General features: G+C 42.2%; 1 protein-coding gene across 1 annotated transcript; it reads left to right on the top strand.

Moving 5' to 3' along the window:
- Positions 1-4732: 4732 nt before the first annotated feature.
- LOC120748609 (high affinity choline transporter 1-like) lies at positions 4733-12128 on the top strand. Its single transcript, XM_040055220.1, has 8 exons — positions 4733-4910; positions 5894-6007; positions 7574-7729; positions 8201-8349; positions 8857-9000; positions 9953-10106; positions 10961-11178; positions 11607-12128. The coding sequence occupies exons 1-8, from the start codon at positions 4733-4735 to the stop codon at positions 12126-12128; spliced, it is 1635 nt and encodes a 544-aa protein (XP_039911154.1).
- Positions 12129-20207: the final 8079 nt, after the last annotated feature.

The raw sequence follows: 20207 nt of genomic DNA, 5'->3' as shown, positions 1-20207 counted from the left end.
GTGTGCTCCTGGGAACACCCTCTGCCCTGCCAACTGTGTGACCACTGGCCTCACTGATATATGTAAATATTAAATATTTCTATTCTGAACTTATTTTCTGGTTTAATTTGTGTGGTCTGAAGGACTTGTGAGTTCAAACTACCTCCAACAGGAAGATAAATGGAGTAAGAGAGAAAGCAGAGTTAAATCATCTAACTTGAATCACTTGAATCACATGAAGTCTCTTCTAGAGTAGGCATCAAGATACACGGGCCGTGGGGAGAGGCAACCTTCCCCCAGCCCACCTTCCCCCAGCCCACACTGAAAGACATGCCTAAGGCAAGTGGGCAAGCCTTTATAAGCAAGGTTCAGTTGTCCACCACAGACAGGAACATCTGGTGCCATTTGAAATGCAGGAAAGAACCACTCACAGATGTCCAGAGATCCAAGAGTCTCATCTGGAGCTAACAACATGAAGACGTGGATGACCAAACACCACTCTCTTGCAAACACAAGGATGCTAAAAATTCATTTAGTGAAAATACATAAAGGTGACTAAAATTAGAGGAAATTATTTCAGATCATGCTATTTTGGATCCCCCAAATCACCTTTTATATGGGTCCAAGCCTGTCCTCTCAGAAGCGTCACCAGAACCTTCTCCATGAGCCGGCCGGCACATTGCTACAGGGGCAGCTCCTCATGCCGAGCACTGCAGGCAGACCTGTGAACCCAAGCTCTCCTGGTGGGCAAGGCTTCAAAAGAAAATGTCTACGTAATACTAAATATAATAAAAACTTTGATTTGAATAGAGAGTTGGCTTGACTGCAGGTAAGATATCATGCTTCAGAATTATGACTGCTACAGATTTGAAGTTATTGGTTTGGGCTTTTTTCCAAAATGAAAAGAATTCTTTCAGGGAAATCTCCTAGCAAAGGAAAAGGGAAATTTTGTCCTTGAAATGATTTTTTGTATTGTGTACATGAAGAACTTAGTAAAACTAAGGAACTCATTCTTCTATATCTAACTTTTCTCTATATTCATCTATCTATCTATCTAGCTATCTATCTAGCTATCTATCTTTTCTGTATCTATCAACTTTAAATAATTAATAGTAAAAAACTACCCAGAAGTAAAGACAAAAATATCTGTGTAATTTTGATATTAATTCACTGTGCAATCACACTATACAGGTGGTAGGATATAAATAGGACTTAAATATGTTTGGTTTGCATCAAATTATCCCTCTCTGTGCTGCATTTGAAACTCATGCAGGAGATCAACCTCTTGCAATAAGGACTAACTTGGGATAGGAGTAAAACTTTAGAGGAAGGACATAATCTGAAAAATGTAAATGTTTGGAGACCAACAGTCCCAGCTGTCAGGATCAAGGATACAATCCCAATACCTGGGCTGGACACCACAGACTAGTCCATACCCTCTAATTTCAAGAGGAACTGTCATTTCATTTTGACACAAATGGCTTAGATGCCTCAGGCCCCAGCACTTGATGCTCTCAATTTTTTTGGCTTGCAGAGCAAAGTAAACAAGTGAGAAGTTGATCTTTCCAGACCTCAGAGTGCCATGGCCTCTGCTCTCCTGTGTCAGTCCCAGTCCTGTGCCTCTGCTCCCACATGAACTCTTCTGTGCAACCAAACTTTACAAAACTCCAAAGGGAATTTTAAAATCCCCAAACCTTTCCAGACTCTCATAGTGCTTTATTTCATCTCCTCATTTCACCAGCTCTTTGGGCTTGTCTCTTTCCAGAGGAGTGACACCCACCCTTCAGAAATGCCCTTCCCTGTAGGACCTGTAAGAGTTAAGAGGTCAGCTGAGTAACACAGAGTCACAGAATGGTATGAGTTGGAAGGGACCTTACAATCATCTCATTCCAACCCCCTGGCACAGGCAGGGACACCTTCGCATATCGGGTTGCTCAGAGCCCTGTCCAACACAGCCTCGAGCACTTCCAGGGATGGGGCATCCACAACGCTGGGCAACAGGTGCCAGTGCCTCACCACCCTCACAGTAAAGAATTTTTTTATGATATCTTAACTAAACCTGCCCTCTTTCCATTTACAGTCATTACTCCTTGTCCTGTCACTATATGCCCTTGTAAAAAGTCACCCCTCAGCTTTCTTATTCCCTGCAGGTACTGGAAAGAACTTGTATCCCCTAAGATCACAACTGTTGGAGATACACTAGAATATCTTGGCTGCTATTCCAGGAGGGCCAGGCGATCCAATAGCGACTGTAACCTCAGCTTGGTCAAGTGAACATCTCACAGATTTTACAGCATCTCCTGTGACACCAGCCTTCTCTATGTGAGCATTCAAATCAAGCTCTGAAACATCTACTGGGTACAGTGGCACTGCTCTTAGAAGCAATTGTGAGTTTATCAGTCTGACTCCACTCCTGCCTCACAAGACAAGAAACAGGTCAGTCAATTACCCCCTAAGATTGTGCATTTCTCCCTATGGAGAAATCTGTGAGCTTGAAGTGAACAGCACAGCAGCTGGCACCCAAAGCTGCAGCTCCCCATCATGAGCAGGGAGTGAAGCCCACCTCAAAAATTTCTCCACTGGTGATATTTCTTTTTTTTTTTTTTTTTTTTTTTTTTTCCTCCTTAAAATAGATGCATTTGCTGAGAGTCATTTAATGGCAAAAGAGTACAATAATAGATTCAGTGAGTAACTGGTCTTGGTATAAGCTTGTATTTTTACAATCCTTCTTCCTGGCACTTGTTTATCAGCAAAAATGCTCCAGATTCAGATGAACTACCTTACACATCCTCTAAGTCTCCTTCATCCCATCATGCAATGCTTTCACTTACATTGTATTCTACCACATCTGTCCTCCACACCTCTGGGCCTTTAAATGAAGCTGCTTCTGGAGAATTTTATGCCAGACAATTTTTTTGGGTTTTCTCCCAAGAGATGAAAAAAAAAAAAAAAAAAAAGGCAGGGTCAGTCCAGACATTCTCTGCAGATGTCAACGAACAAATTCAAATCTTGCTTTGGGCATGCTGAATTTAGTTGACCCTGACATGAAGGTGCAAGGTGAGATATGTCCTCCCAGGAGTGACTGCAGAACAGGCTGAGACTTGGCTGCATTCACCCTCAGACACATGCTCCTTCAACATTTTCCTGTTCCTGCCTACAAAATATGCTACAAAACATTTGCTCACAGAAAAAAAAAAAAAATAGTACATGTGCATTGTTTTAAAGGTTTGTGGAACACCCATTTTGAGCAAGGAAGGAGAACCAGAGAAACCAATGGCTCCACTGCCACTGGCAATGGAGCTGCAGTTTCTAGGACCTTGTAGCAGGTTCATTTAAGGTGGAAGGGAGTGCTTCTAATTACCACCCCCAAAAGAGTGCCTTTAAAATGCACAGTGTCCCTTTTTGTACTTAAAATAATTGGGTCAAATTTAAAAGTCATTACTCAGTGAAAACAGCATTTGATTATAAATATAAAGGAATATTTCCTCTAATGTAGGTTAAGTAATCATCTCATTGTCAGGCTTTTTCATCTCTTAATTTTCACTTCTTTTTAAACATTAATTATAGAGTCTTCCCACCAGATCACTGCATATCTTACCAAAACCTTTATTTCCCTTTGTACAGAGAGGTGTCACAGAAAACATGAGAGTTCCTGCACTTCTCCCCTTTCCTTCTCACAGCTATCACCTACGTGCCTGTGTGCTCCTACCATGTCCTGCCTATGGGATATGCTTAGCCTGTGCCACTGTCACTTCCATGCACAGCAACTCCTGTCTGTCTGCAGGAGCTGGTGCACTGCAGAAAGCCTTCCTAAAGATTTGGCTTTTCACTCAGAGTGCATCTGAGAAGAAGACATCTGAGATTTCCCCGTGGAAAGGAGCTACCCGCTCCACAGATGAAGGTATCCAGGAAAGCGAAACAGGCAAATTTTACACAGAATTGGTTATAAAGATCCATGTGTGGACAGATGGTAAAGATTGACAGAGCAACTAAAAAGATAACAGTGTGGCAATTCTACAATAAATGTACAATAAATGTAATCAACTTAATTCCGTAATGCATTTTTCTCAGAATTATTTCTGTTTACAGAGAGCTTCACAAAGTTAAAAAGTCTGTATCATTCCTATAGTTTCATTGAAGAGTCCAACACCACCTCACTTTCTTACCACTTTCCAATGACTGCTTTGAGAATCATCACGTAGCGCCTTTCATTGGTCAATGGTAAATCTTCTTTACTGTTTCCTAGGTTTGAGCATTGCTGAGAGTTTAGTCTAGTCAACTTTAAACAAATTCTTAGCCCTATCTGCTGCTTTAGCCTTGTGCCTAGAACCCAGAGAAATATGGATTATCTTCATACCGTTTCATATTAGACAAAATATAACATTTCCCCTACTTTAAGCCAATCTAGTAATACCCCTCACATTAGTGTTCCGTTATGCATATCAACACTAATTCCTATGCTCTTAATCTTTGCTCCTCACAAAAATAAGATTGGATAACTACTGGAGAAGGGGGAAGGCTGCAGAATTGCCAGTTTTTTCCAAAGACTGAGACTCCACCTCTGGTTCTCCAGACTTTTGGGTATATCACTCTGTTTCGTACTGCTTTTTTTGTTGCAAAGTCCAGCAAATACTCAGCAGTTTCTTTACAAGGCATTGCTATTTCCACTGATTTTTTCTGATTGTGTACTCGATCAAAGAGCATTATCATCACGCCATTACTCCTCTCTATAACCTAATTCAGGCAACAGAAGATGCCTCTAAATATACCAGCCTTAGTATCTCTGAGTGTATTTTTAACATTAACTTTAGCTACTGGAATTTGGGCAACTTGGAAAAGCAGAAAGGATCAGCAGAACAGGAACCCAACAGAGATGGCCATGGTTGGAGGCAGAAATATAAATGTTTTCATTGGATTGTTTACTGCAACAGGTAAGTTTTCCTAAAAGATTTTAAAAGATTCTTCTTAAAACACATGTATTGCATAGATCTGAGTGACTTTTCTTTCAAAGGAAGTGAACTCCTTTAATGTCAGGGTAGATTTTGCCTAAGTGTGACTTTAAAGGAGTATGGTTTCATGAATCATTTTGGGATGGATTCTTACAAACCTCTTCACACTGAGCAGAACCTAATGTTTATGTAGATTCTCTCAAATTAAAGAGATTCATTTAAGAGTTTAGTTAAGAGTTAAAAGTTTAATTTAAGAGTGACAAAAGAATACAATACTTTTCATCAAGGAGGACTCTGGTCTTAATTGTGAACGAGTTTCTGTTATTCAACATAACAGAAGAATTTTACTCACAGAGAAGTCCAGTTCTGTGTGAAATAAATTGTCACTCATGGTGAGCATTGGTCTCTCTCTTAAAGAGAGAGCTTCCCTCAACTTCCCTTTTCTCTGAAATTTGCTTCCCTAACCTGCTTTCTGTAAAGGCATCCCCCAGTGGTATTTGCCTGGCTAAGACACTTAAATCATTGCTGTAGGTTTGGTATCTGACTGCATTGCCTGTTTGCATTTGTTTTCCCTAATGTCTATTTTCTTAGACCCTGTAAGTGATGCTCTTGAAGGAGGACAATTATACAAAGGCAATTCTGTTTCCTCTAGCAAAAGTCTTCCTCTGAGAAAAAATGTAATTAAAAGTGACTATATTCAAACTGCCTCTAAATATTTAAACATTGAGCTTTTCCATGCACACACAGATATCCATTCTTGAAGATGGAAAATTATTTAGAGTGAGATTCCAACACTATTACCTTTAGTCAGCAGCACATCTCTGTATGGCAGAAAACTGCAAAGAAAATAGAAGTGTGATTAAATATTTCTATGAGAAAAATGTTTACAAGCTCTCAGAGTGTTCTGCAGGGTTGGTTGAGAATATGTCTCTCAATTCTGACCTTTTCATCTTCCATGATTACAGCCACCTGGGTTGGAGGAGCATACATCAACAGCACAGCTGAAATCGTCTACCTGCCTTCAAAAGGATTACTGTGGGTCCAGGCACCTGTGGGATTTGCCTTGTCCCTTGTTATTGGTAAATAATTCATGTAATTAGGACCCATAAGCTTTAAAAATATATCACAGGAGTATATTAAAATATGTAACAAAATATAGGGTACATTTTAAATGTGACTTTGTTTTTTCAGTCTCCCATATATCAAGAATAAGCATTTGAAATGCTATCCTCTGAACTGAAACATAAATTAAGGTAGCTTGGAGCTAGTGTAGAGATTTGTCTTCCTGTAGTAATTTATAGGATGGAAATCTTATCTGAGGATTTAGAAGAATGTGTCTGTGTGCATATTGCTTTTTTCACACTGTCTCCAATTCACAGACTATTGAGAATAATGGTATCTAATTTTTTTCCTTGGAATTTCTGTGCAATGAAATAATAGTATCTTGATTTTTCCACTAAAATGCATTCTTCTGAGTAGTCTCATCTCAGGATGAATGTGTCATGCCTCCAGCTTATGCCACTTTATAGCTGGTCATCTTTTTGTTGTAACTAAGCTAAGCGTTCAGTGTTCTATACCTGAGTTGCTATTTCTAACTCTGAGAATTACTGAACTTGTGCTGAGGTTCAGCTCTCTTGCCAAGACCAAAGTTGCTTTCAGGACACGTGTTATACCATAACTCTCTAGGGACACAGGATGATGAAAGCAAGGAGACCTGTGCAAACCTTACACAGGAATTTCTAAAAGGACAATGCCCTTTATTCTCTAGTCAAAGAAAAGAGTCCAACTGACGTGAATATGAATCAGGCTTGGAAATATATTGCCAGCACTGCTTATGTGGGTAATTTTTACTAATGAAACTGAGGAGTGCAGGTCTGATCCTGCAATCTTTGCTCAGGTCAGTAGTGCCCAGACAAGCAGTCCTGTTGGCTTCAGGGTAAGACACAATATGTATTCTTTGATTTTAATGGATGGCTGCACATCTGAGGTCCAATATTTAGGTAAAGGTGAGTGGGACTCAGCTCAATGCACAGATTAAAACAATATTCTCTGGAAGAGACAGTGAAGCCACCAAAATGAAAAATGTAATTGGAAAAGGACCCTATATCAACAGGTTACATCACATGACCAAGGACAAAACTTTGCCTCCCTTTTTGCCAAGTATGAGTCTTCAATGCCTCACTCTGTCTACTGACATCTTCTACAGGATGCTCTTCAGAAAACTTTATATCTTAGATTGGTAGGTCTTTGAGGATGCAGAGGAGATTATATATGGATATCCACTGAGCTAAATTCTTGTTACAGTCAAGCAGGTATTTTGTGGCATTTGTGGTGCCACAGAGGGTCCTCTCTGGCCTCCAGTAGCCACTCCGGAAAGATCTAGGTGTGCCAAAAGTGGATAGTCATATATAACATCTGTATGCAGACATCCTTTATAAGATGGGACCTCTCGAATGGATGAAACCCCACATTTAGCAAGTGAATTTAAACCCTGGTGTCTGGTTGGCTGCATCATTCTCAAGGGTCCATTATGTACGATTTCACTAGGTGGGTCTGACACTCATATACCATATTACTCTTACCTTTTTTCTTCCTGGAATATAAAACATGCAAAATTCTACCAAAATGTCATTACTTTCTGATAGGTGGTTTCTTCTTTGTAAATCCAATGAGAGCAAAGAATTATATGACTGTGATGGACCCCCTTCAAGAAACTTATGGGAATATGATGGGAACCTTACTCTTCATTCCACCACTGCTAGGAGAGGTGTTCTGGTTTGCAGCTATCCTGGCATCCCTGGGTAAATACTTGCTTTCCTGTTACATTTGTTAAAGGTCACGTGGCCTGACAGAGTGTAATACACATTTGGGAATTGTGGAAAGCTGAGCTTCATGTCTCCTTTTGTGAGAAGAGCAAGCATTTCTCATTTCTAGAAAATATGTTTTCAGGTTTAAAACCAATATGCTGTATATTCATTATATTATAATAGAGAACTCTTCCAGTGTGGGTTTGTACCTTCCTCTTGCCTGTAGGAGAACAGAAGTAAAAAGACAAAGTGCCTTGGCAATGGCCACGCAGCAAGGTGAAGCAGTAAGAGCACAGGAAGGAATCATGGGCTCTCTTGAGTTCCCACTGTGTACACTCTCTGTAGACTGCATTTTTTGTACAGTATGTTGTACTGGCACCAGGGGAATAACATATCCTTATTTATCCTGTATTCTGCACATATGAAATCTGTCTTAAAATACTTGACTGCTGTCCTTGTCTGCAGGAGCAACAATGAGGGTCATCTTGGACATTGGAGGCTCTTTGGCTATCACCATCTCGGCATGCACTGTCATACTTTACACTCTGCTGGGAGGCCTCTACTCTGTTGCTTACACCGATGTCATCCAGATGGTTTTCATTACCCTCAGCCTGGCAAGTCCTGTGCACTTCTTTGGTCCCAGTTTCCTAACTGGGAAAAGTCCTGCTTTCTTTTCAGCATGTCTCAGACCAAAAATAAACTTCCTTGACCTACAGTTCCTCTTTAGGAGAACAGGTTTCCTGAAAAATGTTACAGTCTTTATAAGTCTTTTTACCTTTATGCATTTCAGACAGTGCTCACACAAGCCGCTGACCTTGCTAGGTGAACACAAAAAGGTCTGCACAAGAGTGAAGTTTGCAGAACCTGTCTAGAACCATCTTGAATGGAGAGAGATCTGTCTACAGAAAGTACCAATTAACCTGAATTACAGACTCATGTTCTTGATGATGTCATGAACCAGAAACATGTCGATTTAGAGTAAGGAAGGGGAAAAAGGAAGATTCTAAGTCTAGGCTTAATCTTATGTTACTCTACGTTCTACATCTACCTTAACCTGAATATCTGTTCTACAAGAACAAGGACACTGGGAAAATTGTTAACAACTTCTATTTCTATCCTAGTGGATCTGTATCCCCTTTGCCCTGGTGAATTCTGCAACGGAAAGTATTTATTACACCGCAACCCATCAATCTTACCAAGACCCTTGGATTGGGAAGATAGAAACACAGTATCTTGGAAGGTGGCTGGATGACTTCTTCTACTTGGTACGGAGTATTTCTTGGACAAGTGCTTGGGAGGAGGAATTGTGCAGGGACTTTCTGTCTGGAAAGACTGTGAGTTCTACCAGCTATGAGCTCTACATTGCAAGGCCAGTTGACATGGGCTGGAGGTGTAAAACCGTCTCTCAGCACCCCCTGCAGCAACCTAAGTGGCTCAGTTGTTGGATGAAAGGAAGCAGTAGGGACACCCCATCCTTTATCCACACGGAGGAACATACCTCTTGGGTAATACCATCCAGGCAGCCAGTTCCTCTCCTGGCACCTAAATGAGTAATTTCCTACCTTTTGAGATACTGGTCTCGCAGCCTCAAGAGTGTGCTTTTAACATAAATATGTAAAATTCCCTCTATTTGAAAAAAAAAAAAATTAAAATTACATGAATGCAGATTGTCAGCAAGCACAGCGTGATTGGCTCCACTGCACAGCACAACTTCTGAGTTATCAATATAGCCAAGACCCCAGGAGCTTGTTCTGCTCTTACTAAACTGATAATAGGGACACACAGAAGCCTGTTTGGTGAGGACAGAATCTTCAGATTTTATCTGATTAATTTTGTGTGCTAAGAAAGTGAAAATTATAGTCTCCTTTTTCATTTTAAAAGCAGAATAGCTAAGTTTGGGTAGATTTATTTTCAAAAGTTTCATTCCTAAAAAATTTTCCTTTCACTCCCTCTGTACCTGATTCACACTTCCAACCAACCATTTTTCAGCTTTCTCCATCTGCCCAACCATTAACCTTCTTCCATTAAAATTTTACATCCATTGCAATGAAGACAAACGAAAAGGGAATTCTCAACTATCAGAAATATTATCCTCAAGAGTTAGAGCTGGGCAACATTTATGCACTTGAAATGAGAACTTGATAACACTAAAGATAATTATGGATGATGCCCTACAGCAGCCTAGTGGGTGCCACTGGTAACAGATGAATGTTTCAGGTGCTTGGGAGCATCCCGTGGCAGACTTACTTCCAAAGGGTGCTCTCTGCTGCCTCGACAGGACAGGCAAGGCTCATCTCCTACCTCTCTGGACTCGGGTGCTTTGCAATGGCCATCCCCTCGGTGCTCATTGGGGCAGTTGCAGCATCAACAGGTAAAACTAATTGTTTGTCTCTGAGCAATCAGTGTGGTTTTGGCAAAGGTGATTAAAATGGGATCCAGAGAAGTCCTGATGGAGACATCGAATTACCGCGTCCCATGGTCTTCGACACAAGATAGGTGATCTGTAGCAGAAAATGCGGAACACTCTGAGGTTCATTGCATAACTACTTACAGAAATTTACACAGACCCAAAACTTTTTAAAAGCTATTTCCTTATGATGAAATTACTTTTTTCAGAATTTTTGTTGAGGAAAGATAGAGGCAGACTCTATAAAACATTGTATAATCCTATTTTAGAAGAAATTTTATGCTTCCTTCTGCTCATGCCTTTTAGACATGTAAGACCCAGCAATATTACTACAGATTGTTAATGAGGTTCTTGCTTGAAGGAATCAAGAAGTTCAGTCCTGTAAACTCATGGTCTCCATGCAGGGAATCAGTCCTGTGCTGGCAGTGAGTAAGGGTAAAAGTGCAGCCAGATCACTGAACATTTAAGGAAATCAGTTGGAGTCATGACTTCATTCAATTCCCTTCTTCTCATGAGCAGTGTCTAAAGCAGGGTCTTGACCTTTAATTGAGCCAATTCTGGAATCACACAAAGCATGCCTATTTCTATAGATGCTGCTGAGGAAAAGGGAAATTTTTGATCTAGTGGGAGCTGCAGCATGCTAAGGGGAATCACAAAAGTTCCCAAAAGAAACCAAAAAAGTCAATCTAAGTCCTAAAATACTGAATGGATCTCATTCTTAGCCCTTCTGTGACTGGCCCCCGTGAAAAGACAATTTCAAAGCTAGCAGAAATGTCCACAAAGGATTTGTTGTGACTTTTCCTTGTTTTCTTTTAAAGACTGGAATCAGACAAGCTACGGTCTTCCAAGTCCATTTGAGAGAGGGGAGTCAGCAATGATACTACCACTTGTTTTACAACAGCTCTGCCCAGCATATATCTCCATTACTGGTCTGGGAGCCATCGCTGCTGCTGCAATGTCTTCTGCAGATTCAGCTCTTCTCTCCACTGGCTCCATGTTTGCTCACAACATCTACAGGAAAATCCTGAGGAAAAAGGTACCTAGCTGCAGCATTCAGTAGTTTTGGTGTCAGGAAAGGCAGTCTTCCAAGGCTATTTCTAAACCTGTCTGTGACTGGATGTGTGTGTCCTTCAGCTGCTGAACTGATTTCTGGAGGTAGAGCTCCAAACATAAGCCAGGCGTGTTCATATCCTCGGTAGGGGTACCAATACCCACACTGGTGAGCTTTGCTCATTCTAACATGACTAGTATGAAATTTAGACTAAGGTATTAATGGCAATAGCATAAAACCACGACACTTAAAATCAGGAGGCCCCTCCAAGAGTGCCTGCCATTCCTGGCTGCTGGTGGCAAGTGGTGACTGAAAGCATCCAGGGCCTGGGGAGAATTAGCCCAAGTCAGGGTAGTGCTGGCCATCCTGCCAGAAAACACTATGTCTCTAATGCTGCAATCTCTGCTTTACAGGCTTCAGAGACAGAGGTGCTGTGGGCCATGAGGACCTCCATGTTGGTGTTTGGGGCTGGGGCTGCTGGTCTGGCTTTTTACTCCAGCTCTGTCTATGACCTCTGGTTCCTCAGTGGGGAGCTGGTGTACGCCCTTCTCTTCCCCCAGCTCTGCTGTGCCCTTTTTGCTCCCAGCACAAACACTTATGGATCAGCTGCTGGCTTCCTGGTTGGACTCCTGCTGAGGCTACTGGCAGGGGAGCCTGCCCTGAGCATCCCCCTCGTCATCCGCTACCCAGCCTGCTCCCTGGTGAACGGGACCTACAGCCAACTCTTCCCCTTTAAAACATTCACCATGCTTCTCACTTTGGGCACAATCCTTGCTGTTTCACACCTGGCCAAGGCTTTGTTTCAGAGAAATCTCCTCCCTCGCAGCTGGGATGTTTGCAATGTCATGGGGGGAACTGCCATTCTCATCCCCTTGCAGCAGGTGGAGAAACAGGAGCGTTTGCCAGCCACTGCCCTAGAAGAGAATCACAATTAAATGTGGGGCTTCATTTGAAAGGCCATGGTGTGTTCAGCAGTTAGAGCATGGCACAGACAGCATTGCTCTTTGCTTTCTCTACTAATGATTTAAAGTCTCCACTGAGAAATAAAGAGGCATTCTGTTCATCCAAGGAGAAAATGTGAGTTTGAAGTCAGCAGTGATTAAAGTCACACAGTGATGGAGCACAGTCTTGTGGTGGTGACCATGGGACACCTCTGGCCCCAGTAGTGGTTGCTTCGAGGTGCCCCTGATATTCCAACTGAAAGCAAAGCTATAATCCTGCTCCAGCTCTTAGGGTGTTCCCAAGTCACATACTTTTCTCACCATAAAGAAGACAAATTAATGTCTGATGGACTGGATATTCTTGATTAAAAACAAAATAAAACAAACAAACAACAATAACAAAAACAAAAAAACCCAAACAAAAAATAAACAAACCAAACAAAAACAAAACCAAAACAAAACAAAAAGCAGACCTGTTTCCCTTACACAGCAAAGGGTTTAGCATAATCATCAAAATTCTGAAAACACAAGTTACTAAAAGCAGGGGAACTGCCACAGCAGTGCAGCAGTAATATCAGTTCTGCACCACTCCTTGTATGCTTTACAAAGACTTCCTTCGTGCTGCAAAAGTTTTTGCACGTTTCTCCCCACTGCAGTATCTGCCAGTGGATCCCTCAGCCTGGGAATGTGTGAGACATCCTTTCTATACAACATGGTAGGGCAGCAACAGGTAAGCAAGATAAAGCAACAGCCCTTCACTATTCACTAAGAAAGATCTACATAGTCACTATTTACAAAAATGTAACCAGACAGAAAAACAGGTGCCAGACAGGCTATTGGATGAGTTTTGTCTAAAACCTATTAAATTACTTGTGTCAAGGTTTTACATGGCGACAGGATGGTATGTGATGTTCAAAACTTGGTGTGAGAGAACTTAGAGAACTGTGATGACAGAAAGGTGCTGGAAACTGATCCTAAACTTTCCTGCAGGGACACAAAATCCTAAAATCCTGAAGGCAACATCCCAAAAGACTCAAACCACAAATGAGTACAGAAAATATCTAATAACCCCCAATACCTTGTTTGCATAAATTCTTAATGGCTTGGAAGACAAGAAACCCAGATAAATAATGAGTTTGGACTCTAGCCTGAGGTCTGATGGACTGAGAACATCCCTCAGTGAGATGGGACCATTAAGATGTGAGCTGAATTAAAGATTCAGGAGGATTCTACAGTAATGGCTCACAGATAGCTGTTATTTTATACTTCCCTCAGCAGCTGTGCAGCATCTTACTGGGGTCATTTGCAATCCACCCACAAGAGCCAGCAGGAACCACACTTGCAGTACCTTTCCAAAGTGGTTGTGGGAGCTGTGTGAGTGGAAACACCTGACACTAATGAAAGGAAGGTATTTACTGGCATCACCAAAATATCCTGCAGTAGAGTGACCTTCACAGCCAAGTGATCTGCTGAGGTGAAAACAAGGTGCTGGTCTGTGATCTACTTCCAGCATGTGCACGCACAAGGTGAGAAGCTCCACTGGTGCCACTGCAGCAAGATCAGCATGGAGCCACAAGGCTCTGAATTGTACCAAGGCAACTGCCTTGGCTCAGGAGGAGGACTGTCAGCCCTGCACTCTAGATATCGCTTTGAGGACTTTGTTCCCCGTGGGGGATCATTCACCTCTTTTAAAATATCCAACCTCAGCAACGTGGAGTTTCTGCTCCTTATCAGAAAAATATCACATAATCTTCTGTTTTGTACTAGTGTTAGTGAACACTTGGCCACACTAACCTTCCAGTGCACAGCAGTCCTGTTGATATACTTTGTTAAACCAAGACCAGAAATTCTCTCCTGTATCTCAAGAGACTGCCATGAAATATTAATTATAACAGGTCTAGAAAAGGGGAAAAAAAACTGGTTTAAAAATCAAAAGTTTTTCCATTGACTATGGCCCTAGGCAGTCACCCACAGGAATCTTAAACACATTTGAGTGGGAGAATGTGAGGCTGTGCTTAGGTGAGGGAGGCACCAAAGCTATCATTACCTCAGCGCCAGGAGAACAGGGCTCTCGTTAAATCACAGTTGCTGGATGCTGATTCAACCACACTCCCCTGAGAGATGTAGGGGTGACCTAGTTTGGGGACCTGTCCATCCCCCTATGTGGAGCAGATCAAAGCTGACATGCTACATTTGAACCAGGGCACAGACCTGCTGCATGACCCAGATAAGGGTGAAACCCCAATGGCCTCATGACAAGGTCATCATTACTTCTTGATCATAGAACCATAGATGCTGAGGGCTTGGAAGAGACCTTAAAGATGATCTAGTTCCAAGCCCTCTGCCATGGGCAGGGATGCCACTTACTAGGTGAGGTTGCTCAGGGCCCCATTCAACCTTGCCTTGAACACTTCCAGGGATTGGGCATCCACAGCTTCCCTGGGCAATCTGTTCCTGTGCCTCACCAACCTTTGAGTAAAGAATTTATTATCTAATCTAAAAATACCCCCTTTCATTTTAAACATACTGCCCCTTGTCCTGTCACTATCTGTTCATACAAAAAAAGTCCCCTTCCCTCCTTTTTATAAGCCCCTTTAAGGTACTTGAAGGCCACAATGAGGACTCCAGGGAGCTTTTTCTTCTCCAGGCTGAGCAACCCCAAATCTCTCAAACTGTCTCCATAGGAGAGGTGAGAGTTGCTCCATCCTTCTGATCACCTTTGTGGCTTCCTCTGGATCCACTCAGCACATCTTTCCTGTGCTGGGACCCCAGAGCTGGCACTGCAGGTAGGGTCTCACCAGAACAGAGCAGAGGGACAGAATCCCTGCCCTTGCCCTGCAGGCCACGTTGCTTTTGATGCAGCCCAGGATCCATCCCACACAACAGCTCTGACAGACAAATACCTACATCTGGAGATACCTCTTCATTGTTGTGCTCAACCTCTCCTGCTTTTACCCTGCAGAGACCCAAAGTTTGATATTTCTGGGCTAACAGGCTTGGCATGGCAGGCAATAGATCCACAGCGTCCTGAGAGAGCAGCGAAGGACACTGCTGAAGACTGTCACCACTGCTACCATGTTACTACCCAGCATCACCACGGAAACTCACAGAGACTTCAAACACGGGAGTCTTTGCTGTCGAGGGTATCTGGCATACTCAGCTATACCTGGCCCTTGCAAAGCTTTCCTAAATTTCATACCACTAACAGCGCTCTGCTTTGAGGAATATGGCAAAGAGAGAAATGGCGAAGACACAGTTACTCTAACTCTCATGAATGTTTACCACTTTTCATCCTTATATGACTCTCTCCTCTTAACATCCCCCAGCAAGCTTAAAAATAAGACACTCATCAAGGCTGGACAAAGTTTTGGAAGCAATTAGCTGCAAGTAAAATAAATACAAAAGGACTTCTGTCTAATAGTTAATATCCAAATGCCTAGTTGTTCCAGTCCTGCAGACCCAAGTGTAGAGGTGTTGCTAGCATGGGGGATAATGACCCAGCTACCATGAAGCCATTTTGTTCATGGGTTACAGCCTCCAGTTCAGTATTCCCTTATTTTTCTTTCCCTCCTTTATAAAAAAATCACTTGGGCACTGGAGGGCCCCAGTTTACCTCTCCACATGTAGATTTACCTCCTTTGACCCTTAGAAGTGTCCATGACAATGACTCTATGCAGTTTCAGTTCTCATTAACTTTTCTCAGCCAAGATAGCTGCTACACAAAGCAGCAAACACCCGAATCCAGCAGTATTCTATTGTTGCCTGGGCTGGCGGGATCCACTGAGATACCCTGAGGCTTCCATTGTCCTGCCTTTCTCTGACATTTTTACAGTTCATCTGCAGAGCATCTGAGATGGTATCAGACTGAAATTTGATTAAGAAGAACCATACAAAATCAATTCCATGTGCATCAGGCAAATTAGCAACTGGCAGGTTTGAAATGCAATTACAAGTAGGAAATTACCATCCAGTACCAGAACTTCTAGTGAGGGTGAATCATGGCATTGTGCTATGGAACTGCATTTACCAGTGTCTGGGTGGGCAATGAGGAGCAATCCACACCGTGTGTTTAGCTGGTCAAACGACCTGCAGGTCAGTGTGGGCTCATGGACAATCTAATGCAGGCGTCTACAGACAGATCAAGTGTATCACAGCCTAAAACCAACTGCTGGCTGTGTTGTCCTCAAAGCAAGGTCTGAGTGATGCTATGCACTGCAATGTCAAGATTTAGATAAGATCAATCTTGCCCAGAGCATGCTCCTACTACTTTGCCTCTTTTTTTTTTCCTCACAGGCAGGGTTCATGACAACATTCAGTGTCTGGAAGTTAAAACTAGACAAATTAAGACTATAAATGAGGCTTGGCATTTTAAATGTAAAGTCCATTAAGTTGAGCAAGTTGGCAAGGGCTGAGGTGGATTTGCCATCACTGAAAATGCTACAGTGAAAGTGGAAGCTTTTCTCAAAGCCATCCCTCTGTTTTAAGAGGAATCCATTCAGTGTAGCCCTAGGGTATCTGATGTCCAGGCTAGAGCTCAGACTGACAAATGCCAGTAACATTTGTGCCTTTCTTCTCCCAGCCCTGCTGGAGATGAGCAATCAGGTACTGATTGCTCAGGCACTGAGGTAATCACTGCCACTTCTGTCTTAATGCTGGCACTGCTCAGAGCCCTGCTTGCCACCCTTGAACACCAATAGTAAGAAGTTAAGAACACAGTGTGATTTGGATTTCTAAATCTAAACTGGGTCCTCCATCAGCAAAATCTCTGTATCCTGGAATCCAAGCAGTCTGTTCAAAGATGAGGGAAGAAAGTCTCCTTCTCTCAGGGATGGTGCTGCATGACCTCCTCCAGCAGCCACTTACCCATCCTGCACCGAAAAATCAAGTTTCCATCTCTGGAGTGTTGGGAGCAGTTTTAAGTCCTCCACACACATAGGCTGAGGTGGGGCATAAGGCCAAGGCTATAATTGGTGTTGTGACGTCCATGTGTGGTGCTTCAGGGGCAAACCAACCACTGTGCCTGTGCAAGGGTCTGAGCTGTAGCTGCCCTGAGTTACCTGTACTTGTTTCCACAGGTGACACCATAATTACACCACCATTGCTCAATCACAGTCATTATTTGAAAGGCCACATGCCTGGCATGCTTCAGCAGCTGGTCTGCAGGGCCGGATGGGCTCGATTCAATTCCCTTCAGTGCTCTGTATTCCCAGCTGCCTTGCAGGTGCTGTGTCCAGGCACAGGAACCAGCACAGACAAGGAGGTTTCATGCAGAAAGGATCATCGTGTCTGGCTCTCTGGAGAGACCTTGTGGCAGCCCCTACTTGGTGCTTCAGCAAAGCCATAGTGAGCCTAATCAGCAGTAGAAAAAGAGTTCTGGTTTTGGCAGCTCAGACGCCATGAGGACACAGCTGTGTTGACAGGGCAGGTCAAAGTATATACTTTGCACCAAATTTAGGCCAAATGATTTGGAGAGCTGTTTAGGTGATCCACATAAAAACTGTGGTTAAGACTGAAGTGTGAATATTTAAACAATCCATTTCAACTAGACCAACTTAATCATGCTTAATTATTGCTTTTCTTAATTATTACTCATGTTTAATTTTACTTGTAGCCCAATCTGTACATACCAGATTAAGATATAATGTACGTATCTTGCATCTTAGGACAGTGATCAAATCAGAGATGAGACACAGGCTTGAGTACCTGAAGCATCCAAAGATTTGAGATGAAAAAAGCTTGTGCTATTCTGGAATGGACAGCAGTGGAGAGGAAAAAGGGGGAAAAAAGAGGGTAAAAAAGGAAAAAAGGGAAAGACACCCATTTGCACTTGCCCCTTCCCTTTTTGAGATTGTTTTCATTCTGCACACGGTGGCTAGATGTGCCATTCACTTTGCTGAATTCTGTAATTGAAAATATTTATATTGCTAATGAACAACAGTGAAAAATACCATGGGTCAGCAAAGTTGAACTAGAAACTTGGAAAATGGTCAGATGAATCTTCCTTGTGATAAAGGCTCCTCTTGTACATTCTTTGTATGGTATAACACTAACCAATAGACACTAACTTGGGACATTGATGTGAGATGAAATGTTGCAGGAATGACTGATCTTCTGGTGGCCAAAGTGGAACATAATTATTTTATTTAATTGGAATTTCATTATTATTTTACTTTATTTTTACCACCACAACATGAGTTAATCAGTGACATCAAGACTGGAGGCAGCCTGGGCTGCAGTGATAGTGCATAAGAGGAGCTCCCATCCTGAGGGATGAAGGTCAGGCAAAGAATAAAATCAGGACCCTGAATTTTAGGAAAAATAACTTCCAATCCTTCAAAGAGTTAGTCAATAGGACCCCTGTGGAAAACTGCCCTCAGGGTCAATGGAGCAGAAGAGACCTGAGAGATTTTAAAAAACATTTTTCATAGAGCATAAGAGGTCTCAAACCCAAGTATAAGAAATCAGGAAAGGGAAGCAAGAGACCATCATGGCTGAGTCAAGACCTGCTAGAGAAACTGAAGGGCAAGAAGGAAATGCACAGGCAGTGGAGCAGGAACAGGTATCCTGGGAGAAGTATAAGGACATTGCTCAGATGTGAAAAGATAGGGTGAGGAAGGCCAAGGAGCAGGTGTAGTGAAAGGAAAAGGGGTATTGGTTTTAAATTGGATAAGATTCAATTTCAATTAGATATAAAGAACAAAATACTACAACAGGTTGCTCAGAGAAGCAGGATAAAGACCACCTCAAAAACTCAAGATAGTGAAAATTTATTTTCTCTTTTTTGATATAAACTTCCTAGAAAAAAAGCAACTTTTTGCTTTGGTTTCGCATTGAAAGAACACGGGGATATTCCACTCTCTGTGAATGTAGTGGGAGGATGTATTGTCTCAGAAGATATTTACTGCCACAACAGCACCTCATGGGCTAATGTCAGCCATCCCTGTTCAAAGGTGTGCTTTGAGCACCTCCCATTTGATAAAAGCTGTTTCCAAATGTCTCTGTGCTGCAAGATGTTTATCTGAGAATGCACAGATGCTTAGTAGAAGCATCTGTGCATTCTCAGATAAGCATCTCAGATAAACATTTCTGCATCATCATTTGATTATTTTTCCTCTATTTCCCTAACTTGCAAACCCACAGGCTCAACCCGAAAGAACATTTAGGCAGTCTGGATAGCTTAAAAAGCAGATGAATGCTGACAGACCAGAACTGCCCATTGTCTTTCTTCTCACATTGATTGATTTGAGGTAAGAAAGGGGCTTTTTGTACTGTGTCTCTACAGAAAAAATAAAAGGCAAAAAGAAACCACTGACATGCAAAGGCAGATTTGACCAGATTTTACTTCAGATGCTGAAAAATTCTTTTTCATCTTCTACAAATGGAAGGCATGTTTTTACACACCAGCACCTCACAACAAATGTTCTTCTCACTTCCAGAAGACCAGAACAAGCTAAGCTCAGATGACTAACCTCATATGAAGAAGGAGGGGCCAGCAGAATGTTACCTATTTTTTGACTACTCCTGTGCCAGGTGCACATTTCTTTGCTGGTTTGGAAGCCTGCAGCTCTCTCCTGCTCCCTGCCAGCTGTTTGCCAGCTCACTGCATTACCAACCAAAACCAAGAATGAGCAGCCTCTGCAGTCCATATGACGAGGCAGGTGCAATGCCCTGCAGTCACTATTAACATTTCTTCACTAAGTTTTTCCTGTGGTTTCTTGCAGGATGAAATTACCTCTAAAGGACTATCTCAGGTCTGTAATCTCTTTGAATATTTAACTCAGGTGGGTTTTATCTTTTCTTCAGCAAAACACAAGGTCAAGCATTTTATCAAGTCCAAAAAAGATATCAGTGCAAAAGGGTGAGAAAACAAAAAAGCAAACCCTCTGTATAAAGCACTTCAGTGTACTCATGCAGCATATTAGAGAGCAAAAGGAGCTTTCTGGCTCCTATCTGGCTGTTGTTGCAATCGTTAATGTGGTTTTGTTCCATTATTAATGGCACCAGAAAGAGAAATCAGGCCCTCCAGACAAACTTGAGAGACTGTTGTTTCACATCTGGCAATGAAAAGAAAGG

This window comes from Hirundo rustica, chromosome 2, assembly GCF_015227805.2.
Source record: "Hirundo rustica isolate bHirRus1 chromosome 2, bHirRus1.pri.v3, whole genome shotgun sequence".
In the NCBI taxonomy this organism is placed as follows: domain Eukaryota; kingdom Metazoa; phylum Chordata; class Aves; order Passeriformes; family Hirundinidae; genus Hirundo; species Hirundo rustica.
The sequence above is the reverse complement of the archived record's forward strand: the minus strand, read 5'-3'. Positions and strand labels throughout refer to the sequence as shown.